The sequence below is a fragment of the Pelophylax lessonae genome, assembly GCF_965119305.1.
Source record: "Pelophylax lessonae genome assembly, chromosome: 13".
NCBI classification, from domain to species: Eukaryota; Metazoa; Chordata; class Amphibia; order Anura; family Ranidae; genus Pelophylax; species Pelophylax lessonae.
In genome coordinates, this window is record NC_138780.1 from 209577320 (window position 1) to 209605196 (window position 27877).

The window sequence follows — 27877 nt, forward strand, 5'->3', positions numbered from 1 at the left end:
GGGGGAAGGAAGGGGTCCTTTTCCTGGAGATTTCCCATAATTATCTGCAGGGCCAGGACAAGGGGTGGGCAGGAGGGTCAGTTCCCCGCGGGACACAATGGTTTACTGCAGGGATGGGGGCGCCTTTCTTCTGTTACAAGGCTGATAGTGGCAGCTGCAGTTTTGACAAATGAGTGACTGCCGGTGTGGCTTGCACATCATGAACACCTTGGGGGGGGGATGGTTTTTGGCATTTTTGCCCTGGGTGTTGGGGGACCTTGTCTCCATGAGACTCCCCCCCCCCCCCCCCATGGAGGAGAAAGTAGAAAAGTCCTCCAACTTGTTCCCAGGCTCACCGTCTTCATTTCAGAAAGTGTATGACAGCCGACAGCGCAGTCAGCGCAGCCTCCGGGGTCCCTCCAGATTTTTCTGCTACAGGAAATACCTTCTAATTGGCCCCATTGCTAAAAGAATGAAGGGGTCACCGCTGTCTCCATCAGATGACCCCAGGCAGGAGGGGGGGGGGGGGGGTGGAGGGTGACCTTCAGTCTTCTGTTGTGTTATTAGATATAAATGTGAAGAGATCCGTTCACTAATCATGTGTGAGAATCTTCTAGAAGCTTCTCTCCATACATAGCCTGTAGTTCTATATATGGGGGGCGTACATGGGGGGTGTACATGGGGAGTGCATGGAGGGTGTACATGGGGGAGTACATGGGGGGTGTACATGGGGGGTGTACATGGAGGGTGTACATGGAGGGTGTACATGGGGGGTGTACATGGAGGGTGTACATGGGGGGTGTACATGGGGGGTGTACATGGGGGGAGTACATGGGGGGTGTACATGGGGGGTGTACATGGGGAGTGCATGGAGGGTGTACATGGGGGGTGTACATGGAGGGTGTACATGGGGGGTGTACATGGAGGGTGTACATGGGGGGTGTACATGGGGGGAGTACATGGGGGGTGTACATGGGGGGTGTACATGGGGGGAGTACATGGAGGGTGTACATGGGGGGGAGTACATGGGGGGTGTACATGGGGGGTGTAATTGGGAGGTGTACATGGGGGGAGTACATGGGGGGTGTACATGGGGGGTGTACATGGGGGGTGTACATGGGGGGTGTAATTGGGAGGTGTACATGGGGGGAGTACATGGGGGGTGTACATGGAGGGTGTACATGGGGGGTGTACATGGGAGGTGTACATGGAGGGTGTACATGGGAGGTGTACATGGGGGGTGTACATGGGGGGTGTACATGGGAGGTGTACATGGGGGGTGTACATGGGGGGTGTACATGGAGGGTGTACATGGGAGTGTACATGGGGGGTGTACATGGAGGGTGTACATGGGAGGTGTACATGGGGGGTGTACATGGAGGGTGTACATGGGAGTGTACATGGGGGGTGTACATGGGGGTGTACATGGGAGTGTACATGGGGGGTGTACATGGAGGGTGTACATGGGGGGTGTACATGGGGTGTACATGGGCGGTGTACATGGGCGGTCTACATGGGAGGTGTACATGGAGGGTGTACATGGGCGGTGTACATGGGGGGTGTACGTGGAGGGTGTACATGGAGGGTGTACATGGAGGGTGTACATGGGGGGTGTACATGGGGGGTGTACATGGGGGGTGTACATGGGGGGTGTACAGGGGGGGTGTACATGGGGTAGCCTTTCTTCCTCACGCAGGCTCTTTCTCTTATCTTGCAGCGAGTCCATCTGGCCAACTGAAATAAAAAAACTCAGTTATTATTATTTTACAGGATTTATATTAATATTGTTATTATTATACATGTTTATTATTATTTGTATTATTTTTATTGTTATTATTATTATTATACATGATTTATATTATTAATATTATACATTATTATTATTATTTTTATTATTATTATTCAGGATTTGTATTATTATTTTTATTAATGATGATGATTAATATTATTACTATTATTATTATATAGGATTTATATTATTATTATGGATTTATATTATTATTATTCTTATTATATAGGGTTTATATTATTATCATTATATAGGATTTATATTAATATTATTATTATACAGAATTTATATATGTAGCACTGACCCCTGAAAGGGCTGCTGGTTTGATCTGGGCCTGCACTCTACCAATAAGCCCCACTAACTTGGCTCAATCCCCTTGGCACAGCTGTGATGGAATACAATACAACACAATGTAAGATAGTACAAAATCCCTGTATTGTCACTCCAGGATAAGACAACAGCATAATGGATTTCAATATAAACAATTAGAAAGAAACAGTATATATATATATATATATATGTCTATACCTGGGAGCTCCCCCTACTTTATAAGCTATGTGTGAGATCTCACTTTTTGAAGTACTTAGTCCTGGATCTTCTTTTCTTCGCTAGCTAAAGTGGCTCCTTGTGATTTGTAATCCACAGTTTTGGTGAATTAAATTGAAGTGAAAATGCTTCTGGTGTAGCTGTAACAACTATTTTAACATTTCTTGAGACATCCAGGTAAATAGGCCTCAAACCTTCTCAGTATCAGTTGCTCTGCTCCTTCGTGGAACTATAATATCCAGTGAGGCCTGTATATGAGTCTAACTGCATGTGAGATTTAACAAACTGTGGGCCATGACCCGCTCACCCACTGGATAGAGGCTCTGTGTGGTGACTTTTGTCCGGTGACTGAAACTTGCTTCTCCGTCAGCTGGACCAATCGCTCCGTTCAGCCCCACTGGGTGGATCCCGTCCTCTGATGCTTGGATGAGTGTCTCTGGGTCTCTGCAATCTGGCCACCGTCTCCCCACAGGTCCTCTCAGGCAGGCCACACGATTCCAAGAGACCTAAAATGGCTGCTCCGGCCCCTTTTATCCCCTACCCAGCATGCCCTGCACAAGAAGGTGTTCATGGGTAGTTCACCAAACCTCCCAACCCAGAATCACTTCCTGAGTCTTTCAGAAAAATAAAAACATAACTGCATTACCAGTATTGGTCACTAGATGGCTCCAACTACTCAAACATAGCAATGTCCATGGACGTTCCATGAAAGTATACAGACACACATCAATATAGAAAGGATATCAGCACTACACACTCCCCCTACTTTATCTCTTTGGTCCTCCAAAGAGGTTCAAATTGCTAGCTCTATCTTGTATTTTAGCCTCTATACGGTCATACAATACAGACAGAGGAGCTTCCCACCAGTTGTCATATGATGGGAAGCTATCCTGTGCACTCACAGCTGAAACTACCGTGTCTGGTACAGATGTGCCAAGGGGTGAGGTGGGGCTGTCCCCTACTGAATCAAAAGTAGAAGGACCAGGCAGTTCAAGGTTTCTTGCTGACAAACTAAGATGCTTCAGAGCATTCACCCAATGTATCATAAGTCAGTCTGCGTGGTGGGCGAATGTCTCTCTTTGCTCTTTGCACTTTCGGAGTGTCCATTCCTTTTTGACAAATGTCATCATCCCCCCTCTCAGTGACTAAAAATGGAGAGTAAATAAGAGTACTGGGCTCTTTTGCAGGATGAGTTTCCGGCACAAATTCTGGAGCCTCTGCCCTGAGAGTTCCGTTATTATTCTCCTCTACATCTGAAGAGATATCAGCATCTGTTTCTGAAGCTTCCGGAGGCCACAGCCAACTCATCTCAACTTCCTCATCTTCATCTGTAGAGGGTGCAAGCTGAGACCTGGTTATTGGCCTACACACATCAGTGGATGTGGATGGGGATTCCCCCTCTGTGCTTATCCTGACTGCCTCTGTGAGAGGTAAAAGGTGATTCCAATGCCAGGTTTTTACTGGCCCAGTGTTTCCTTCTGGCTTGATTTCATACACTGGGAGCCCTGATAGCTTCCTACACACAACGTAGGGCTGTGATCTCCAACGATCCGCCAACTTATGCTTGCCTGGAATGCCTAGATTTTTTAGCAGAACCCTGTCACCTGGTTGAAGACCCTGAATTCTTACTTTCAGGTCGAAGTTCCTCTTGTTCCTGTTCTCTCTGGAGTTCGAGGTGGCTCGAGCCTGCTCGTAAGCTATCTTCAGGCTCCTCCGCAGCCTGTCCACATACCCTCTATGGGAGGTCTCTGATGTGTGATCCAAGGAGGAACCAAAAGCCAGGTCCACTGGTAATCGGGCTTCACGGCCGAACATTAATCTGTAAGGGGAATACCCAGTGGCGTCACTTTTGGTACTGTTGTAGGCATGAACCAGTGCAGTAATGTGTCTACTCCAATGGGGTTTCTGTTCTGCAGTCAACGTCCCCAACATATTTAGGAGAGTCCTGTTGAACCTTTCCGGTTGAGGGTCCCCTTGTGGGTGATAAGGAGTAGTCCTGGACTTTTGTATGCCTAGTAGATCCATCAGTCTCTTTATCAATTTGCTCTCAAAGTCCCTTCCTTGGTCCGAATGTATCCGTTTAGGTAAGCCATAATGGACAAAGAATTTCTCCACGAGAGTTTCTGCTACCGTGGTTGCTTGCTGGTCTCTAGTAGGAAATGGGTATAACGGGTAAAGTGATCTGTTACCACCAAGATGTCCCCCTGCCCACTCAGATCGGATTCCAAACAAAGAAAGTCTATGCAGACCAGGTCCATTGGTCCCTGGCTATACAAATGGCCCATTGGGGCAGCCCTCTGGGGCAATGTCTTTCGTTGTATGCACCTGAGGCAAGAATGACAGTAACTCTCCACTTCTTTCCTCATGTGAGGCCAGTAGAACCTGTCCCTTACTAGTTGGAGAGTCCTCTCGGCTCCCAAATGACCATGGTGATCGTGTAAAGCAATCAGTACCCTCTCTCTGTGTTTTCGCGGCAGGAGCAGCTGCCACTTCGCTTCTGGACCATCAGAGGGGCCCCTTCGGTAGATCACCCCTTGGTGCAACTGCAACTGATCCCATTCTTTCAGTAACAGCCGGGCTTCCTTCTTGGGGCTCTTCTGCAGAACATCAGACTGTTGATGTTCCAATGCCTTCAGCACCAGCCCACACAGTGGATCTTCCTCCTGATCTCTCCTGAGATCCTTTCTGGATAGCTTGGGGAGACCCTCCTGTACAACCTGGGAGACGTTGCAATAGCACCTGGGTACTCCCGCTGAGGATACTCCTACTTCTTCAGGTCTGGCCCCACTCTTCCTGTATTGACTTGTCCCTTCCCAAAGGGCCCTTACTCCTTCTGGAGTAAGTTGAGTCCAGTCTTCTGAGGGATTTCGGGGGTCATGAGGCCTTCTTGACAGAGCATTCGCATCTCGGTTACCAACCCCTGGTCTGTACTTTAGGCTGAAGGTAAATGCAGAGAGAGCAGCTAACCACCTGTGACCGGTGGCGTCCAGCTTCGCAGTGGTGAGCAGATATGTGAGGGGGTTGTTGTCCGTTTTAACCACAAATTCAGCACCGTAAAGGTAGTCCTTCAACTTGTCTACCACTGCCCACTTCAGAGCCAGAAATTCAAGCTTGTGAGTTGGATAGTTTCTTTCGGCAGGAGTCAAACTTCTGCTCACATAAGCGATCGGCCGCAGATGCCCTTCATGCTCTTGATAGAGCACTCCTCCCAGTCCTTCATGGCTGGCATCCACATGCAACTCGTATGGTTTGGCAGGGTCTGCATAGGCCAATACCGGGGCAGTGGTAAGGCTCCACTTCAATTTTCTGAAAGCTTCCTCGCATTCTGGAGTCCACTGGTCCTGGATGGACTCTTTCTTCCTTTTGGACCCTTCTTTTAGCTTCCTTGATTGCTCTGGGCTTACATTAACTTCTTCCTGTTTCTTTAGGAGCTCAGTGAGTGGGTGGGCTATTTTAGCGAACCCTTCCACAAACCTTCTGTAGTACGAGCAGAAGCCTAAGAATGACCTGAGTTCAGTCACGTTGGTGGGCCTGGGCCAAGAAGTGACAGCTTCTAACTTTTTGGGATCGGTTGCCACTCCCTCTTCAGACACAATGTGTCCCAGGTAATTCACTGAGGGCTGGTAGAACTGGCATTTTTCCATAGAGAGCTTCAGACCTTCATCATGAAGTCTCTTCAGGACCTTCTCCAGGCGTTCTTCGTGCTCTTCCAACGTTCTTCCAAACACTATGACGTCATCCAGGTAAACTGGTACTTCAAGAAGGTTCATGTCACCCACTGTCTTTTCCATCAACCTCTGGAAAGTTGCTGGGGCCCCAGACAGGCCTTGCGGCATCCGGTTGAATTCGAAGAATCCCACCGGGGTGATAAAAGCGGTCTTCTCTTTGTCTTCGGGGCACATGGGGATCTGATAATATCCACTCTTTAAGTCCAGCACACTGAACCATTTTGCTCCCGCTAGGCTCTGCAGAGCATCCTCTATACGAGGTGCGGTGTACTGGTCAGGAATGGTCCTCCGATTCAGGGTCCTGTAATCGATACATAGGCGTAGGGACCCGTTCTTCTTCCTGACCACCACTATAGGGGAGGCATAAGGACTCCTGGACTCCCGGATAATGCCCGTCCTCTTGAGTTCGGCCAGTTGCTCTCTCAAGTCTTCCAGATCTCCCAATGGGATTCGCCTAACCCTTTCACGAAACAGCTTGTCTTCCTCCAGTCGAATTCGGTGGGTGGCACTCTTTGCCAACCCCACATCAAATTCACTTTTTGAGAAGGCTGCCCTCCATTTCAGAAGTTGAGCTTTAGCTCTTTCTCTCCATGCAGGGGTAAGAGGCGTATTTTTCGGGCAGAATTCGTCTACAGGGATTTCTGCTGCTGCTCCTTCCGTCAAACCACATGCTGCGACTGGAGTTGCTGGGCTGACCTGTCCTAACAGTAGTCTGGCTGGCACCCTCACTGGCACAGCTGCCACGTTGCGGACACTGACTGGAACTTTGCCGTGAGTCCTCTTCAATACTCTGGTGGGCAACACTTCAGAGATAAGCTCTAACCCCTTTTTTCCTTCCTGGCTTGTATTTTCAAGGACAATGAAAGGACCTGGTTTTTTCCAGCTTAACTTAACAGAGGCTCTCAGGCAGATTACTTCACCCGGCTGGACTAACCTCTTCTCCCTATTCAGGAGCCAGATTTTTACCACTCCCTCTTCAGGAGCCTCTTCCTCTTGTCTAAGGTCTCGGTATGTCTGGGCCAACATTGGATGTATTTTAGTGGGGAGGGTCCCCTTCTGCAGCACAAGCGGTGCAAGTAGCCTCCTCACTAAGTCAGTGTTCGTCCCAATGATGAGGGAATTTTTGTCAGCCCCTGGGGGACGAGGGCACACTATGGCCAAGGTGTCAAAGGCCTCAGCCTCTCCTGCTGTACTTGGGTCGAAAGTGAGTCTGACCGGCAGGTAACCATCATATGGGAAGTTCTGAGTGCCTAATCCCCATATCTCTAGTTCCTCCAATTTCTGTAATGGCAGGTGCTTGAGATGTCTGTCATAGAAATCCCTGTAGAGTAAGGTTACTTGGGCTCCAGTGTCCAGCAGGGCTTTCGTATAAATCCCCTCTACTTGGATGGGGACAATTGGGGAGGGTCCCACTAGCTTGGGGGGAAATCCACTGATTGCAGTACCTTTAGCCTGCTTGGTGGCTTGTACCTTCGCCTTTGGTTTTGGGGGTCTCTCTCTTTTACATCCTGGCTTGTTGGTGACCCCAGCAGCCAGGGGCATATGAGTCGGTGTGAAGTTAGCTATTACAACCGGGCGCCCAGTTGACTCCTTCACTGGGGCCCTCTGAAGTTTCCCCCCGGCTGTTTGGATTTTTCTCTCAGTTACTGGGCTTGGGCACATTCGCCTGAGATGTCCTACCCCTCCACATTTGAAACAGACTCTCTGTGTTTGTTTCATAGGGCGGTTAATGGTAGGAGTCTCCGGAGCCTTGAGTGGCGGGACTTCTTCTGTCTGGGGTTTCACCAGACGAGTCATCAGCATGGTCATCATCTCCAGTATTTCTTTCTGGGTCTGAAATAGCTTCTCCAGTCCAGTCTGACTTACGGGTAGGTGGTGAACAGGTGAAAGCAATGATCCCTGTTCAACGCTTGCTGCCAGTACATTCAGTTCCTGAGTGTCTGAGGGGACACCTATTTGCTGTATTTTAGCACTTGTGGTGTTAGAAGCTTGAAGTTTCCTCTGTTTTTGGTCTCTCTCAATCTCCATCTTATCTGCTTCATTCACTTTCTCAATGAGGACCTCATCCGGAGTTGAGGGATCTTCCAAATGCTGCTTCAATTGTAGCTTGATATAGTCACTCCTCAATCCCGTAGTCACAGATCTCCGGAATTTCCTCTTAACTAGCTCGGCTCCAAAATGCTCTCCACTTCTTTCTTCCCTTGATGCGAACAGCAGGCGGTCCTTGAGCTCAATGGCCCGAAATAGGAAGTTCTGAGGAGTCTCTCTACTATCCTGTGTCATATTTATCAGACGATGAAACAGCTCAATGGCATCTTCCTCCTCATAATAGCTTTTCAGTATCCTCTTGAGCTGGTTCAAGGTCAATCCACTCTTCCTCTCCAACATACCCCTGACACTTGAACCTGGGCTGATGGCATGGATTACAGCCTCTCTAATTTCCGATTCCAGATATGCTTTCTGTAGCCCCAATTCTATTTGGTGTAGTAGGCTGGTGTAGGACAGTTTGTCCTTCTGCCCCTTTTCTCCTATCTGGCCATCAATGTGGAAATCCTTCCGGATGGTTACCTCCTGCAAGCGGCCCTGAGTGCGTTTCTTCAGCGCCTTCCCAGGGTTGGGTGTTATCTGGCTATCTCTGTGGTCCTCCAAACCGACACGTAATCCATTAATACGTTCAGCTATAATACTGGAGGTCTCTTGAAACTTCTCCTGTATGTCACGGTACTGTCGTTTCAGATCAGCCAGCTGTCATTCTGCCAGTGATTTAGCAGCAGCCCCTGCTTTCCGGTCTAAAGATTCTAACTGCTTATGACTGGGAGAGTGTCCTTCATGCTTGCTGAGATGTGTCAAGTGAAACTCTGTCTTTTCAGACAATTTTACACTGGCACCATGGAAATTTTCAGGGACATCCCGTCCCCACTCTATCAGTGCATAGGTGCAGTCGGTCCCAGGATCTGGTTTCACTGCGACCACGTAAGCCTTTCTTTCCAGGGACAATGTTTGTACCACCTCTTTAATTTGTTTCTTTTCCCAGTCGCTCCCTGGAAATTCAATGGCCACGCTTGCTTCTGAGCGTGACCCCTCTGCTTCACACCACTGGACTACTTTGATGGGGTCCATGGTAGCCTGAAGGGGGGCAGGCTTGCTTGTAGAGTGACAGGATCCCGGACGAGCCCCCACGTGTAGCACTGACCCCCCGAAAGGGCTGCTGGTTTGATCTGGGCCTGCACTCTACCAATAAGCCCCACTAACTTGGCTCAATCCCCTTGGCACAGCTGTGATACAATACAACACAATGTAAGATAGTACAAAATACCTGTATTGTCACTCCAGGATAAGACAACAGCACAATGGATTTCAATATAAACAATCAACAAGAAACAGTATACATATATATATACATGTCTATACCTGGGAGCTCCCCCTACTTTATAAGCTATGTGTGAGATCTCACTTTTTGGAGTACTTAGTCCTGGATCTTCTTTTCTTCGCTAGCTAAAGTGGCTCCTTGTGATTTGTAATCCACAGTCTTGGTGAATTAAATTGAAGTGAAATTGCTTCTGGTGTAGCTGTAACAACTATTTTAACATTTCTTGAGACATCAAGGTAAATAGGCCTCAAACCTTCTCAGTATCAGTTGCTCTGCTCCTTCGTGGAACTATAATATCCAGTGAGGCCTGTATATGAGTCTAACTGCATGTGAGATTTAACAAACTGTGGGCCGTGACCCGCTCACCCACTGGATAGAGGCTCTGTGTGGTGACTTTTGTCCGGTGACTGAAACTTGCTTCTCCGTCAGCTGGACCAATCGCTCCGTTCAGCCCCACTGGGTGGATCCCGTCCTCTGATGCTTGGATGAGTGTCTCTGGGTCTCTGCAATCTGGCCACCGTCTCCCCACAGGTCCTCTCAGGCAGGCCACACGATTCCAAGAGACCTAAAATGGCTGCTCCGGCCCCTTTTATCCCCTACCCAGCATGCCCTGCACAAGAAGGTGTTCATGGGTAGTTCACCAAACCTCCCCACCCAGAATCACTTCCTGAGTCTTTCAGAAAAATAAAAACATAACTGCATTACCAGTATTGGTCACTAGATGGCTCCAACTACTCAAACATAGCAATGTCCATGGACGTTCCATGAAAGTATACAGACACACATCAATATAGAAAGGATATCAGCACTACACATAGAACCTTTGTAATATGAGGGGGGAAGGGACAATTACAATACAATTCAATAAAGAAGGAAAAGGAGGAGGGCCGGCTCATGGAGCTTACTATGTAAAGGGAGGGGGAGGTGGTACAAGAGGTAATAGCTGCGGGGGATGATCTGATTGGGGGGGCTGAAGTATAGAGGATGGGAGAGGATTCGGAGAAGTCCTGGAGGTGAGCATTGGAGAAGGTGAGGGGAGGGGCTAGAGAACATGTGATCTTGGAAGGAACAGAGAGGAGGAGTTGGGTGATATCTGGGGTGAGGTTGGTGATGTCCTTGCATGTTGCTGTTAGTATTTAAAATTTTATACATTGGCATAGTGAAACCAGTGGATGGATTGGCAGAGAGGGATGGAGGACATAGAATGGAGGAGGAGGAGGACATGGTAGGGAGGAGATGGGACTGGAGGAGGACATAGGATTGAGGAGGAGGAGGATGAGGACACAGAATGGAGGAGGAGGAGGAGGAAGACACAGAATGGAGGAGGAGGATGAGGACATAGAATGGAGGAGGAGGGTGAGGACATAGAATGGAGGAGGAGGATGAGGACATAGAATGGAGGAGGAGGAGGAGGAGGAGGAGGACATAGAATGGAGGAGGAGGGTGAGGACATAGAATGGAGGAGGAGGATGAGGACATAGAATGGAGGAGGAGGATGAGGACACAGAATGGAGGAGGAGGAGGATGAGGACATAGAATGGAGGAGGAGGAGGATGAGGACATAGAATGGAGGAGGAGGAGGAGGAGGACATAGAATGGAGGAGGAGGAGGACACAGAATGGAGGAGGAGGAGGAGGAGGACACAGAATGGAGGAGGAGGATATATTAGGTTGTCAGAGTGTTAATATAAAGTGGTGGATTGAAGGACTTGGTGGGACGGTCAGATGTGGCTTTCAGTCCTGTAAAGTTCTGACATGCACACTGCGAATGTGCCGCCGCCGCCGCTCAGCAAAGCCCGTAAACGTTCGGCTATTTCCGGGAATAGCCGAACATGTATTAGCTTTCCGAGCGGCGCCACATGCGCAGTGTGCATGTCAGGCCGGCCGCGGTAGCACCCTCCTAGGTAGGTGCTGGGTAAAACCATATGTGGCCCTGTCTGCTTATCAGGGGGGGCGGAATTGTCAGCTGTCACATGTTCCCAGGTCTGTCTGTTGTGTCTGGGGAGTCTCCCCACTGTGTCCAATAAGGGAGCTGCTGTGCGGAGACCTTCAGGAAAAACAGTGTCATGAGTACTCAAGATCTGCCCAGGGGTCTGCCTAGGAGAGGGGACCCCTCCAGAAGGTCAAGGGGGTCCAGGAGTCAGCTAACTGGTAGTTGTGGCAGTGAAAGGGGGTGCCAGGTGTCAAAGCCCTGAAGATAGGGAAGGAAAGGGGGTGCCAGTGTGGGCCCTGAAGCAGGACCGGCGCTAGACTATTTTAGGCCCTAGGCAAGACCAGCTACTTGCCCCCCCCCCCCAAAAAAAATAAATAAATAAAAAGGGAAGGGGTTTAAAAACTTCTCTATGTCGTACCCAGTGACCCTGATCTGATGGTTCCTCCATGTTATGCTGTCGTACCCAGTAACCCCCATATTCCTCCATGTCACACCCAGGGACCCTGATGTTTTTCCATGTCACATTCTGGGACCCCAATATTCCTCCATGTCATGCTGTCATACCCAGTGACCCCAATGTTCCTATATGTCACCCCAGGGGCCCCTGATGTTCCTCCATGTCACACCCAGAGAGACCCTGATGTTTTTCCATGTCACGCCTGGGGACCCTGAACCCCTGTTACACCCGGTGACCCCTATCCCCTATGTCACACCTGGGGACTCTGATTCCCCATGGCACACCTGGTGACCCCAATTCCCTTTCACACCAGGGATCCTTCATGTCACACCCAGGGACCCGGATCCCCTGTTCTGGGGACACTCACTGGGCAGAATGAAGAGAGTGGCCCCTACTCTTCCCTCCTTCACTGTGATCCTGCTGATTCCGTTCTCCCAGGACGCTCCTCTTCTGGACCTCAGTGCTCACCACAGCTCCAACCGGCTCCTGGTGGAGGAAGAAGCAGCAGTCAGAGAGCTCCGCACCTCCTTCATCACCAACCTCCTCAGACCATTCCGGTGCCTCTTTGCTTCTGCTCCAGTAAAGGTGTCGCCCTCCAGTGCCGAGCTCCAGCTCAGGTTCAGCTCTCCTCCGCTCCCTGCTTAGTACCGACCCAGGGAAATGCCCGGGGTTTAGGCCGCTCAGCTCCAGCCGAAGAGGATCATCATGCAGGCAGCACTCCAGTGGGCTCCCTTCCTGCCTTCTGGGGCCCCCCCAAAGCCAAGGCTTAGTAGTTCCGCCACTGCCCCAGACACCTGGCATCTTCCTCTGTCCCGTCTTCCTCCCCCACTGCCGCCCCTCCCCTCAGCTCACAAGGATCATTAATAGAGAGGGGAGAGAGAGCGCCGACTCCTGGCAGCGCCCCTAGGTGGCAATGCGCCCTAGGCGGCTGCCTAGTTTGTCTAGTGGAAGCACTGGCCCCGCCCTGAAGTGTTCAGCAGTGCAGTTGAAGTGTGCAGTCACCTACCCCAGGAAGGAGAACCTCAGGGAGCTCAAAAGGACTTTGATAGTCAAAGGCAAAGTTAAAGTGTCAAGTCAGCGTTAACCAACGTTAAGCATCATTTTCTAGAGTCCCTTCCTAATTGTGCAGAGTTCAGTTGTTGGAGGATCCCACTTTTCCCTTCTCCCATCCAAGTTCCTAAAAAAACCCAAAGAAATGGGACTGGTCCTTGTCTTGGTGCTCACACTTGGAGAAACGTGTCTAAAGGTACTTTTATGGCTAGCGGTGACCCAGGAGGACCCACATCCAGCACCTATACTGGGAATTGTGCTACGTGTGGAAAAGGGAAATTCTTCATTTATTTATTTTCTTTCATTCATTCAGCTGCTGAATGAAAAGGATGAATTATGTATGGGCAGCCTTAAGGGCCGTACACACTTGATGAAAATTGGACGAAATATCCTCCGATTTCTCTGTCTTCTCAGCGTTCATTACCGTTTTTAGATGACAGTGTATAAATGTTCACCAAATTTCTCGTCCAATTTTCCTTTTTTTTGGCACATTTGTTCCCAGACTTCCGGTGTTGTCAGCAACTTCAGATCATGCGCGGTCTTTCGTATCCGATTTTTCACGGACGTACTGCATACACATTAAACCAAAATCGGTCGCCTGGGGACGGACGAAAAAAATGATGGTGTTTGTCCCTCCGTTTTTTTTTTCGTTAAAAATGTCGGGATCGGCTGCTGAAAGTTGTGTACACACTAAAAATCGTACGATTTTACCTCGGACGGCAATTTCCGGCAGATTTTCTTCTAGTGTGTACCCCACTTTAGTGTTATATATAGTGTATAGATGGGCGGAGTTAGTGGTTACCGAGGACAACAGCCAGGCAGATGTCCCTTTCAGTCATGTGAAGTAGTTTAGTGTATCAGAGATTATAGTTTTTATTTGATTTCACATCAATTCCAAAAACAGAAAAGAAAAATTTTCCTTATAATTAAAAAGTCATCTTTTCCCCCCCAACCCCCCCCCCCCCCCATCCCCCAATCCCTTTACATTGTCCCATCCACCTCTGTAGTCCAACTCATCTTTTCATTATTGGTCGGACATTCCCCACTTACTGATCTCTCCGTATTTCTATGTAATCGCTCGTTTTTTAGTCTGTCCACTTATCTGAGAAACTTTCACCTTCTTCTTCATCTCTGCTGCACAGGAATACCATATCATATGTGACCCCACCCCCACCCTACCCCACCCCCACCATTCCCTAACAGTGGGGGCTTCTATTTCAAACCATTTTTTTGGGGATTGTCCCCTTTGGGGCATTAAGCACATTTGGAACTATGGAGTTTCTATGGTGCTTTAGGGATTTATTTTATTTATTAAATACAGTCAGGTCCATAAATATTGGGACATGGACACAATTCTAATATTTTTGGCTCTATACACCCCCTCCTATATACCCCCTCCCCCCCTCTATACACCGCCCCAATGGATCTGAAATGAAACAAACAAGATGTGCTCTAACTGCAGACTTTCAGCTTTAATTTGAGGGAATTTACATCCAAATCAGGTGAACGGTGTAGGAATTACAACAGTTTGTATTTGTGCCTCCCACTTTTTAAGGGACCAAAAGTAAAGGGACAGATTAACAATCATAAATCAAACTTTCAATTTTTAATACTTGGTTGCAAATCCTTTGCAGTGAATTACAGCCTGAAGTGTGGAACGCATAGACATCACCAGACGCTGGGTTTCATCCCTGGTGATGCTCTGCCAGGCCTCTACTGCAACTGTCTTCAGTTCCTGCTTGTTCTTGGGGCATTTTCCCTTCAGTTTTGTCTTCAGCAAGTGAAATGCATGCTCAATCCGATTCAGGTCAGGTGATTGACTTGGCCATTGCATAACATTCCACTTCTTTCCCTTAACCACTTTACCACCGGAGGATTTTGCTGTCTTACGTCCAGGCCACTTTTTGCGATTCAGCGCTGTGTGACTTTAACTGATAATTGCGCGGTCGTGCGACGCCGTACCCAAGCGAAATTTACGTCCTTTTTTCTCCACAAACAGAGCTTTCTTTTGGTGGTATTTGATCACCTGTGCGATTTTTACTTTTTGCACTATAAAAAAAAGAGCGTTTATTTTGAAAAAATAACAATATTTTTAACATTTTTTTATATGAAATTACCCCCAAAAAAGATGTAAAAAACTATTTTTTTTTACATTTTTGGCCAATTTGTTTTCTGCTACCCATGTTTGGTAAAAAAAAATCACAATAAGCTTATTTTGATTGGTTTGCACAAAAGTTATTGCGTTTACTAACAAAGGGAAAGATTTCTGTCTTTTTTGGTGTTTTTTTTTAACGCGTAATGGCGGCGATCTGCGATTTTTTTTGCGGTACTGCGACATTGCGGCGGACAGATTGGACCCTTGACTGACATTTTTGACACTTTTGGGGGTACCAGTGACATTACTGCAGTAATCAGTGCTATATATATGCACTGTTACTGTAAAAATGACACTGGCAGGGAAGGGGTTAATTTTATTGGAGAGGGAGGGGTTAATGTATGCCTGGTGCTTACTGACGTGTGTGGGGGGAGGTGACTGAGTGAGCCAGGGACAGATCGGATGTCCAGCTATGCTGAACAGTCCGATCTGTCACTCCCTGTCACTTGGGAGATCCGCCCGCTTGTGTTTACACAGGCGGGCGGATCTCCACACTAGATCCCCGACGATCGGGGATGAGCGGCGGCGATCGCCGCTGCTCTTCCCCTGGCCCGACTCCCGCTGTGACCGAAAACAGCGGGAGCGTACCTCCGGCGGCGCGCAAGCGCCGCCCAGAAGGGGGAGTGTCTGACGACGTAGTACTACGTCGTCAGACGATAACGAGCCACTGTGCCGCAGTAATATTACTGTGGGCGGAGGTAAAGTGGTTAAAAAACTCTTTGGTTGCTTTCGCAGTATGCTTCGGGTCATTGTCCATCTGCACTGTGAAGCGCCGTCCAATGAGTTCTGAAGCATTTGGCTGAATATCAGCAGATAATATTCCCCGAAACACTTCAGAATTCATCCTGCTGCTTCTGTCAGCAGTCACATCATCAATAAATACAAGAGAACCAGTTCCATTGGCAGCCATACATGCCCACGCCATGACATTACCACCACCATGCTTCACTGATGAGGTGATATGCTTTGGATCATGAGCAGTTCCTTTCCTTCTCCATACTTTTCTCTTCCCATCACTCTGCTACAAGTTGATCTTGGTCTCATCTGTCCATAGGATGTTCCAGAACTGTGAAAGCTTTTTTAGATGATGTTTGGCAAACTCTAATCTGGCCTTCCTGTTTTTGAGGCTCACCAATGGTTTACATCTTGTGGTGAACCCTCTGTATTCATTCTGGCGAAGTCTTCTCTTGATTGTTGACTTTGGCACACATACACCTACCTCCTGGAGAGTGTTCCTGACCTGACACACATACACCTACCTCCTGGAGAGTGTTCCTGATCTGACACACATACACCTACCTCCTGGAGAGTGATCTTGATCTGGCACACATACACCTACCTCCTGGAGAGTGTTCCTGATCTGACACACATACACCTACCTCCTGGAGAGTGTTCCTGACCTGACACACATACACCTACCTCCTGGAGAGTGTTCCTGATCTGACACACATACACCTACCTCCTGGAGAGTGATCTTGATCTGACACACATACACTTACCTCCTGGAGAGTGTTCCTGATCTGACACACATACACCTACCTCCTGGAGAGCGTTCTTGATCTGACACACATACACCTACCTCCTGGAGAGTGTTCTTGATCTGACACACATACACCTACCTCCTGGAGAGTGTTCCTGATCTGACACACATACACCTACCTCCTGGAGAGTGTTCCTGATCTGACACACATACACCTACCTCCTGGAGAGTGTTCTTGACCTGACACACATACACCTACCTCCTGGAGAGCGTTCCTGATCTGACACACATACACCTACCTCCTGGAGAGTGTTCTTGATCTGACACACATACACCTACCTCCTGGAGAGTGTTCCTGATCTGACACACATACACCTACCTCCTGGAGAGTGTTCTTGATCTGACACACATACACCTACCTCCTGGAGAGCGTTCCTGATCTGACACACATACACCTACCTCCTGGAGAGTGTTCTTGATCTGACACACATACACCTACCTCCTGGAGAGTGTTCTTGATCTGACACACATACACCTACCTCCTGGAGAGTGTTCCTGATCTGACACACATACACCTACCTCCTGGAGAGTGTTCCTGATCTGACACACATACACCTACCTCCTGGAGAGTGTTCCTGATCTGACACATACACCTACCTCCTGGAGAGTGTTCTTGATCTGGCCAACTGTTGTGAAGGGTTTTTTCTTCAGCAGGGAAAGAATTCTTCGATCATACACCACCAAGGCTGCTGTTAGAAATTCCGGGGCCCCCTACAGCCCGATAGCCCCCTCCCCCCCCCCAAAAAAAATATCAAATTGCATTTATGCTAAAATGCCATGGTCACAATGCGGTTTTGCAGCCATGACAGAAATCATACTCTTGCTAACTCTGCTTCCTGACACTTGTATTTTGTTATACTTTTTTAAAATTGCTGAATTGTAATTTTACATTGTGAGACCCTGCTGCAACTGAGTCAGGTGTTTGGCTTGAAGTTGCAGATCAGCCCTTTTTAACTGAAAAGGGGGGGGGGGAGGGGGTTTAAGGCTGGGTTCACACTGATGCAAATTGGACGTGGGTTTTTCTGCATCCAATTCGTATGTCAGGAGAGTGTGACTGGCTCTTAATGGAGCTGGTTCACAAAGATCCGGGGCGGCTGCAGAGCAGTTTGCAGAAGAGTCCTGTGCGTTTTCTGGTCTGTTTCAGGTTAGAATTCAGCCAAGAATTTGGGCCTGATTCATTCCTGAAATGGAGAACAGGGACGCAGTGGATCCCCTGCTGTGAGCCGCTCCACACAACAGTGTGAACCCAGCCTGATAGGTGGAGCTACGTGTCCAACTCTCCAGCATGCGTTAAAAATGCTGCAGCTGTGTAGTAAAACATTTCAGCCACAGCATGTGTACAGCCCTATGTGGCTGCATTGTTAGGATTCGGATGCACAGCCAGGGGTGGCAGTAAATCCATGGCTCAGCTGCCCATGTAAAAGAGTCCTTAGGCTTCATTAACACTTTGCATTTCCTGAACATGTGACAAAGCGCATGGGAAACACATGTTTTCTCACGCATTTTAAAAAATGCACTGCAAAATCGCATAGTGATTGTGGTGCCATTCATTTTTAATGGCACTCTAAAAAAAGTTAGCAGACCCACATTTTGTCATGTGGCAAACTTGCAAAGCCGCATGCCTGAAAACGTTCTAGACCTTCTATGGTGCGTTTGTCAAATTTAGGGCAGCCCATTTAAGTGAATGGGATGCCCTATGTGTAAAAAACAAGCTTAAAAAAAAAATATATATATATATATATATATATATATTGTAGACGGAGAAGTAGTTTAATCTACAGGGTCTCCGCTGATAGACAGGAAAACAGGTAATAATGCAAATAAGCAGGTACAGCATGCAACAATCCAGGTAGCGTTATACCATCCTTCCCTCCCAAGAACTAGACGACACATAGGCTGGGAGTCAACTCAGCTTTATTCACAGGCTTCCAGTATTTATGGGATTCCCCATGCAATGGATTTCCCTACAGACATTCCCGGGGTTGTACAGTAGCGGACCACATGGGGGACTGAATAACCTGGGTATTTCTCCCATCAGGCACCGCTGCACGGGATGGATACTCCCACTAGAATATACAGTTAAGTGGATCATCCCCTCGTGCAGCAAAACCGACAATTTATATTAAAAATCATAACTCTTCCATTATTCGGTGCCTTTAAACGAGTGGACGATCGGTAGATAGCTGGGGTCTGAGCACACCTTTCGTGAGAGTATCGCTCAGATCCCAGCTGAAACAGCCGAATGCCGTACCAAATACATTTTACACTTGAGTTCACTTCAAACTACCGATTGAACCTAGGGAACCACATTACCGAAAGGACCGGGCTCCTGAACGGTATGGAAGTCCAGCAGTATTCGTGCCGTCGAGTAGCCGATTTTAGTTCCAGGCGCTCGACGACCAAATACCGCTGGACGAACAAAGGGTCCAAAATGGCCGACCGACGGCCACCCTGAATCCTCTTAAAATACCGATTGCAACATTGTTGCAATCCTTAATGAGGGCCACACGACCTCCTGTGTGTGGTCTCCCTTCGGTAGTTTGGTTGTTTCACGAACAGTGATGAAATTCACTGCTCGTGAAACGATTTGCAGGGAGGCTGGCGGCTTTTCTTGCCGCCAGCATACGAATACCATTGCTTGTTTGAACCACATTACAAACACTTGGTTCTTAAAGGTATACACATGCCATAAACATAATGCATACACGAAGGACAATATACAGTGGCTGTGTTTGCCACATATATATATATATATATGAGCAGTAACATGCATTTCTGCTCTGCTAAGTGCCCATTCACACTACTGCGACTGGTCAGCCTTACAAGTCGCGGTCCATGCAGTGCTACAGGAACCGTTCTAATAGGAGCGATTCAAGTCGATCCGACTTAGAAAATAGTTCCTGTACTACTTCGGGGCGACATTGGATTGACTTCACAGGTCGCCCCCGAAGTTGTGTCGCCATAGTGTGAACCGGCACCAAGTGTGAATGGGGCAGAAGCACTACATACAACGTTCAAACCCTTCAGCCACTGCAGGAGAGCAGAGCTTGGGATTCAGGGAGGAGGAGGGGCACAGCGGCCCTGTCCACCACAGTTGTTTTCCGTGGTCTTTTGGTGTTGCTGAGCTCACCGATGCGTTCTTTCTTTTTAAGGATGTTCCAAGCAGTAGATTTGGCCACACCTAATGTTTTTGCCATCTCTCTGATGGGTTTGTTTTGTTTTTTCAGCCTAATGATGGCTTGTTTCACTGATAGTGACAGCTCTTTGGATCTCATATTGAGAGTTGACAGCAACAGATTCCAAATGCAAATAGCACACTTGAAATGAACTCTGGACTGGATTGTGGATTTATTTTTTAATTATAATTTTTATTGGTTTCAATCAAATTTTACAAAACCTTCAAAAAGAAACAAAGTTCCTTCAAATAAACATATTCCATAAATAAGAGGAAATCGTCCAATGGGGACACTTGTTCCAGTGAAGGGATTTCCTCTCACTTCCTGTTGTGTCTTTGGGACAGGAAGTGAAGGTAAATCTCCCCAATAAAGGACAGCAAAAATAATAAAACTCTGATTACTTCCTACTTCACCCACAACTAGATTGTACAGTCGTGTCTCGGTACATACAACCCCCCCCCCCCCCCCCCCATGATAAATAGTTTTGGGGTCTATAGTAGAAGAATTTCTGTCTGGGATTCCCCGGATTTGTTGGATTGTTTGGAATCTTCTTCATCTTCACTCATTTATTTAGTAATTAATAAGTAATAGCGCCGGTCCCTGGAGCTCCTCCTGACACGTAACAGCCTTCTCTCCAACACAAAACATATTGTGAGGCTGAAATTCTAATCAATAATGTAGAAGCCTCCGGAACTTTCTTTCCTACACAGAAATCCTCTCGGACTTGTCGCTTGTCGCTCCTCATTTACAGCCGATCCTTCCATCTCTTCCGTGTTTCCAGCTTCTTCCCCTTCACCTAATGTCTGCTAATCTCATTAAAGCTTAACCCTTTCAATACCGGGCACTTCCTCCCCTTCCTGCCCCCCTATACCTGGCACTTCCCCCCCTTCCTGCCCCCTCCCATACCTGGCACTTCCCCCTACCCTTCCTGCCCCCTCCCATATACCGGGCACTTCTCCCCCTTCCTGCCCCCCCCATACCACGCACCCCCCCCCTCCTGCCTCCTCCATACTGGGCACTTCCCCCCCTTCCTGCCACCCCCATACCGGGCACTTTCCCCCCTTCCTGCCCCCCCATACCAGGCACCCCCCTTCCTGCCCCCCCCCATACCGGGCACTTTTCCCCCCTTCCTGCCACCCCCCCATACCGGGCAATTTCCCCCCTTCCTGCCCCCCATACCAGGCACCCCCCACTTCCTGCCCCCTCCCCCATTCGGGGCACTTTCCCCCCTTCCTGCCCCCCATACCAGGCACTCCCCCCCTTCTGCCTCCCGCATACTGGGCACCCCCCCCTTCCTGCCACCCCCATACCGGGCACTTTCCCCCCTTCATGCCCCCCTATACCAGGCACCCCCCCCCCTTCCTGCCCCCATACCAGGCACTTCCCCCCCCCTTCCTGCCATCCCCCCGTACCGGGCAATTTCCCCCCTTCCTGCCTCCCCATACCGGGCACTTTCTCCCCTTCCCTGCCCCCCTATCCCGGGCACTTTCCTCCCTTCCTGCCCCCCTATACCGGGCACTTTCACCCCTTCCTGCCCCCCCATACTGAGCACTTTCCCCCCTTTCTGCCCCTCCCCCATACCGGGGACTTCCCCCCCCTTCCTGCCCCCTCCCATACTTGGCACTTCTCCCCCTTTCTGCCCCCTCCCCCATTCCGGGCACTTCCCCCCCTTCCTGCCGCCTCCCCCATACCGGGCACCTCCCCCTTTCTGCCCCCTCCCATACCAGGCACTCCCCCCTCCTGCCTCCCCATACCGGAACTTCCCCCCTTCCTTCCACCCCCATATCGGGCACTTTCCCCCCTTCCTGCCCCACCATACCAGGCACCCCCCTTCCTGCCCCCCCCCATACTGGGCACTTTCCCCCCCTCCTGCCCCCCATACCAGGCACTTTCTCCCCTTCCTGCCACCCCCCCATACCAGGCACTTTTTCCCCTTCCCTTCCTGCCCCACCATACCAGGCACCCTCTTCCTGCCCCCCCATTCTGGGCACTTTCCCCCCCTTCCTGCACCACCATACCGGGCACTTTTTCCCCTTCCCTGCCCCCCCCCATACTGGGCACTTTCCCCCCTTCCTGCCCCCCATACCGGGCACTTTCTCCCCTTCCTGCCCCCCATACCGGGCACTTTTTCCCCTTCCCTGACCCCCCCCATACTGGGCACTTTCCCCCCTTCCTGCCCCTCATACCGGGCACTTTCTCCCCTTCCTGCCATCCCCTCATACCAGGCAATTTCCCCCCTTCCTGCCCCACCATACCAGGCACCCCCTTCCTGCCCCACCATACCGGGCACTTTTTCCCCTTCCCTGCCCCCCCCCCATACCGGGCACTTTCTCCCCCTTCCTGCCCCCCCATACTGGGCACTAACCCCACCTTCCTGCCCCCCCCCATACCGGGCCCTTTCACCCCCTTCCTGCCCAGGCCAATTCTGTCACACTTTGAATGACAATTGCGCGGTCATGCTACACTGCACCCAAATTACATTTTTATCATTTTTTTCACACACATAGAGCTTTCTTTGGGTGGAATTTAATCACCTCTGGGGGGGGGGGGGGGTTATTTTTTACATAAAAAGGAAAAAATACAGACAATTTTGAAAAAAAAAGTTTTTCTTAATTTCTGTCACTTATGGGCGGCACTGATAGGCAGCACAGACAAGCAGGCACTGATGGGCACTGACTGGCATCACTAATGGGCTCTGATTTCCTGTCCCGGACTTCCTGCTGAGGAGGAGCTGCTGATTGGCTCTGACAGTGAGAGGCGGGGAGAGACTTCCTCATTTACATGTGACCGGCTGTGATTGGACACCGCCTATCACATGGGTAAAGAGCGGGCATTGTGACTGACGATAGATTTACATGAGAATTTACGATGAACCCAATAGCCATTTATATAGGGGGAGGGCTGAGATCTGGGGGCCCCTCTGTCAGAATCACAAAATGAGAAATCCGGGAAATAGAGAGAAATGACTAAATCTACCGGAGGAAACGGGAACTATAGACGTGTGTGATGGGGGGGGGGGGAAGGGGAGGAGTTAATGTATAACCCCCCCCATTGATCTCACCCATCAGGAATCTGTTATATGCAGACCTCATTCATCACTGAAGGTGCAGACAGACCGCGCTGTCACTTCACTGAGCTCTGCATGTAAAGTACACAGCGACCCATTCATCATCGTCACCAACACAGCGATTATCCAGTGTCTGCGCCTGAGACCGAGCAAATACCCCGCCGACCCCCGACCCCGACCATGTGTGACAGAGATAGGTACCCCCCACCGTGTGTGACAGAGATAGGTACCCCCCACCGTGTGTGACAGAGATAGGTACCCCCCACCATGTGTGACAGAGATAGATACCCCCCACCATGTGTGACAGAGATAGGTACCCCCCACCATGTGTGACAGAGATAGGTACCCCCCACCGTGTGTGACAGAGATAGGTACCCCCGACTGTGTGTGACAGAGATAGGTACCCCCCACCGTGTGTGACAGAGATAGGTACCCCCCACCATGTGTGACAGAGATAGGTACCCCCCACCATGTGTGACAGAGATAGGTACCCCCCACCATGTGTGACAGAGATAGGTACCCCAGACCATGTGTGACAGAGATCTCATGTCTTCCCTGGCAGTGCTCCCCCTCCATATCTCCCTTGGCGGTGCCCCCCTATGTCTCCCTGGCAGTGCCCCCCTCTGTCTCCCTGGCAGTGCCCCCCATAACTCCCCTGGCAGTGCCCCCCCTCTATCTCTCCCTGCCAGTGCCCCCTCTATGTTTCCCTGCCAATGCCCCCCGTCTATGTCTCCCTGGCAGTGCCACCCTCTATGTCTCCCTGGCAGTGCCCCCTCTATGTCTCCCTGGCAGTGCCCCCTCTATGTCTCCCCTGGCAGTGCCCCCTCTATGTCTCCCTGGCAGTGTCCCCCTCTATGACTTCCTGGCAGTGCCCCCCTCTATGTCTCCCTGGCAGTGTCCCCCTCTATGACTTCCTGGCAGTGCCCCCCTCTATGTCTCCCTGGCAGTGCCCCCTCTATGTCTCCCTGGCAGTGCCCCCCTCTATGTCTCCCTGGCAGTGCCCCCTCTATGTCTCCCTGGCAGTGCCCCCTCTATGTCTCCCTGGCAGTGTCCCCATCTATGACTTCCTGGCAGTGCCCCCTCTATGTCTCCCTGGCAGTGTCCCCTCTATGTCTCCCTGGCAGTGCCCCCTCTATGTCTCCCTGGCAGTGTCCCCCTTTATGACTCCCTGGCAGTGTCCCCTCTATGTCTCCCTGGCAGTGCCCCCTCTATGTCTCCCTGGCAGTGCCCCCTCTATGTCTCCCTGGCAGTGTCCCCCTCTATGACTTCCTGGCAGTGCCCCCCTCTATGTCTCCCTTGGCAGTGCCCCCTCTATGTCTCCCTGGCAGTGCCCCCTCTATGTCTCCCCTGGCAGTGCTCCCTCTATGTCTCCCTGGCAGTGCCCCCTCTATGTCTCCCTGGCAGTGCCCCCCTCTATGTCCCCCTGGCAGTGCCCCCTCTATGTCTCCCTGGCAGTGCCCCCTCTATGTCTCCCTGGCAGTGCCCCCTCTATGTCTCCCTGGCAGTGCCCCCTCTATAAAACAATAAGCTGTGACCACCTTTCTCCTGCACTTGGTATCCAAACCCCCCGACCACACTCCTCACGGGACTCGCACCTGGCTTCTCAGATGGGTAAGGTCTTGCTGCCCATAACGGACTGGGGTAGTCCACCGATACTGAAGGCAAAGAAAACAAAGAAAGGGGGCACCGACCTAGCGCATTATCCTCAATAACAGGCTTTAATCGTGTAACATTTAAGAATGGCTACTCACAGACATAGATGAAAATGTATCACATCGAGCTAGATTGCTCAAATGTCCGGGTTAGTCCATATAATCGTCCATAACCGATGAGATGACGGCTGACGCATTTCGAGGCCTAGCCTCTTCCTCAGAGCCACTGTCTCATGGCTAACTCCTTGGTAAAAGTAGTAATGTGGTGATCAAGTCCCCTCCCTCAGGTGTGAGAATCCCCTCCCCCGGGGGAGTGGCCAGAGCACCACATCCCTTCCTCTCGTGACACCATTGATGATAATCCTCCAATGGGGAAGCATAGAGTAGCATAAATCGATCATGCAGATAAAATACAATGCAAGGAAAATAGATACGTATAAATAAAAACATATAGATAAAAACCAATCGAGGCTAATACCAAAACGGATAAGACAAATGAATCAATACACACCATGGCATTGTATGTTCTCTTCAGACTGACAATGGAGGGCAGCTAGTATATTACCTGATCCATAGTCTCCCCCTTGATTACCTTTGCAGATCTTCACTATACTGTGGCATCAAGTGTGGTCCGGGCCATATCCCTATCCATAAGTGGTGATTGTCCTTCCCCTCCCCATAGTACCCACTCTATGTCTCCCCTGGCAGAGCCCCCCTCTGTGTCTCCCTGGCAGTGCCCCCTCTATGTCTCCCCTGGCAGTGCCCCCCTCTGTGTCTCCCTGGCAGTGCCCCCCTCTATGTCTCCCCTGGCAGTGCCCCCCTCTGTGTCTCCCTGGCAGTGCCCCCTCTATGTCTCCCCTGGCAGTGCCCCCCTCTGTGTCTCCCTGGCAGTGCCCCCCTCTATGTCTCCCCTGGCAGTGCCCCCCTCTATGTCTCCCCTGGCAGTGCCCCCTCTATGTCTCCCCTGGCAGTGCCCCCTCTATGTCTCCCCTGGCAGAGCCCCCCTCTGTGTCTCCCTGGCAGTGCCCCCCTCTATGTCTCCCCTGGCAGTGCCCCCCTCTATGTCTCCCCTGGCAGTGCCCCCTCTATGTCTCCCCTGGCAGTGCCCCCTCTATGTCTCCCCTGGCAGAGCCCCCCTCTGTGTCTCCCTGGCAGTGCCCCCTCTATGTCTCCCCTGGCAGAGCCCCCCTCTGTGTCTCCCTGGCAGTGCCCCCTCTATGTCTCCCCTGGCAGTGCCCCCCTCTATGTCTCCCCTGGCAGTGCCCCCCTCTATGTCTCCCTGGCAGTGCCCCCTCTATGTCTCCCCTGGAAGTGCCCCCCTCTATGTCTCCCCTGGCAGTGCCCCCCTCTGTGTCTCCCTGGCAGTGCCCCCTCTATGTCTCCCCTGGCAGTGCCCCCCTCTATGTCTCCCCTGGCAGTGCCCCCCTCTATGTCTCCCTGGCAGTGCCCCCTCTATGTCTCCCCTGGAAGTGCCCCCCTCTATGTCTCCCCTGGCAGTGCCCCCTCTGTGTCTCCCTGGCAGTGCCCCCCTCTATGTCTCCCCTGGCAGTGCCCCCTCTATGTCTCCCTGGCAGTGTCCCCTTTTATGACTCCCTGGCAGTGCCCCCCCTCTATTTCTCCCTGGCAGTGCCACCCTTTATGTCTCCCTGGCAGTGCCACCCCCTATGTCTCCCTGGCAGTGCCCCCCTCTATGTCTCCCTGGCAGTGCCCCCCTCTATGTCTCCCCTGGCAGTGCCCCCTCTATGTTTTCCTGGCAGTGCCCCCCTCTATGTCTCCCTGGCAGTGTCCCCCTCTATGTCTCCCTGGCAGTGCCCCCTCTATGTTTTCCTGGCAGTGTCCCCCTCTATGTTTTCCTGGCAGTGCCCCCCTCTATGTCTCCCTGGCAGTGCCCCCAATGCTCTTTGTTGGTAAATGCTTTAGATTTTCAGGATTTTCCTCCCATTGACTTCAATGGGGTTCACATAAAAGTTTGCAGATTTGTAGACGTGTTTGCAGAATCCCATCTAATCAGATCTTCCCGTCACTAATCTCCAGCTAATGTGACACAAATGGGGCACACGGGCCGCCCACCATCCCCTGACTGCAGACATGAAGGAGGAGGAGGGGGTGGGGAGGGATTTTTTGTGAAGTAAGTCTGCGTCGTGCCAATTAAAGGCGAGGAAGGTATGAATAGTTAATGAGCGTTGTGCATGGCGGGGAGCCGTCTTGTGGTTTAGCGATTCGCTGTCTCTGATAATCGCATTTCTTGGAATTTCTCCTCTTTTTCAGCAGCTTGCAGGACCAGAAGGAGGAACTGCAGAAACGTTTGTCCTACACGACGCACAAACTGGAGATGTTGGAGAGCGAATTCGATTCCACCCGCCAATACCTGGAGACGGAGCTGAGGAGGGCGCAGGAGGAGCTGGAGAAAGTCACCGAGAAGCTGCGCAGGTCAGTGATAGGCAGATCCACTTCTGGGTGGGCGGAGTCTGGAATCATTACAAGACCTCCCACACAACAGCAGGCTCTAATGACATGAAACACCCACAATGCTCCTGATAGACCGACCGACCAAAACCAGAGACAGCCAGGAAGCTATAGAGAAACCAGAGACAGCCAGGAAGCTAGCAATTCCAGGACAGCCGACACATCTCTCATCTGATAGGTGTTAGGGTGAAGCTCAACTCCACATCAAACGAGCCCCTCCCTACTGGAACCCCCCTCCCCCATTGGAGCACCCCTACATTCCTTTCTTTTTTATATGATTACATGGCGATTTTTGGAGCAATCTCCCAACCAGTCACTTAATGTCCTGGGGGTCCCTTTTCTTCTGGGTGGTCCTATAAGATCTCAAAGACAACGGGATGTAATGATGTGAGTGCTGTTCTGCTCAGCATTCTCCTCCCCTGAGGATTGCCACCTTTTCTTCAAGTCAAACCCGAACACTTTAGCGGTACACAGAAAGTGAGTCCACAGAGTTTCCCTTTTGCACCTGAATCCGCAGAGTTCCCTTTTTGCACCTGAAACCGCAGAGTTCCCCTTTTGCATCTGAATCTGCAGAGTTCCCCTTTTGCATCTGAATCTGCAGAGTTCCCCTTTCGCATCTGAATCCGCAAAGTTCCCCTTTCGTATCTGAATCCGCAGAGTTCCCCTTTCGTATCTGAATCCGCAGAGTTCCCCTTTCGTATCTGAATCCGCAGAGTTCCCCTTCCGTATCTGAATCCGTAGAGTTCCCCTTTTCGCATCTGAATCCGCAGGGTTCCCCTTTTCGCATCTGAATCCGCAGAGTTCCCCTTTTACATCTGAATCCGCAGAGTTCCCCTTTTACATCTGAATCTGCAGAGTTCCCCTTTTACATCTGAATCTGCAGAGTTCCCCTTTCGCATCTGAATCTGCAGAGTTCCCCTTTCGCATCTGAATCCGCAAAGTTCCCCTTTCGTATCTGAATCCGCAGAGT

General features: G+C 50.4%; 1 protein-coding gene across 5 annotated transcripts in view; it reads left to right on the top strand.

Moving 5' to 3' along the window:
- The window catches only part of BEGAIN (brain enriched guanylate kinase associated), a 254749-nt gene that overhangs the window by 131963 nt on the left and 94909 nt on the right, over positions 1-27877 (top strand). For 3 of the 5 annotated variants that reach the window (XM_082242704.1, XM_082242707.1, XM_082242706.1), the window contains one exon: positions 26710-26871. In XM_082242704.1, the coding sequence (XP_082098830.1) occupies positions 26710-26871 (162 nt within the window). Of the gene's footprint in view, positions 1-26584; positions 26605-26709; positions 26872-27877 lie in introns of those variants that run through there. The other 2 variants (XM_082242708.1, XM_082242705.1) reach the window with 2 other exon arrangements.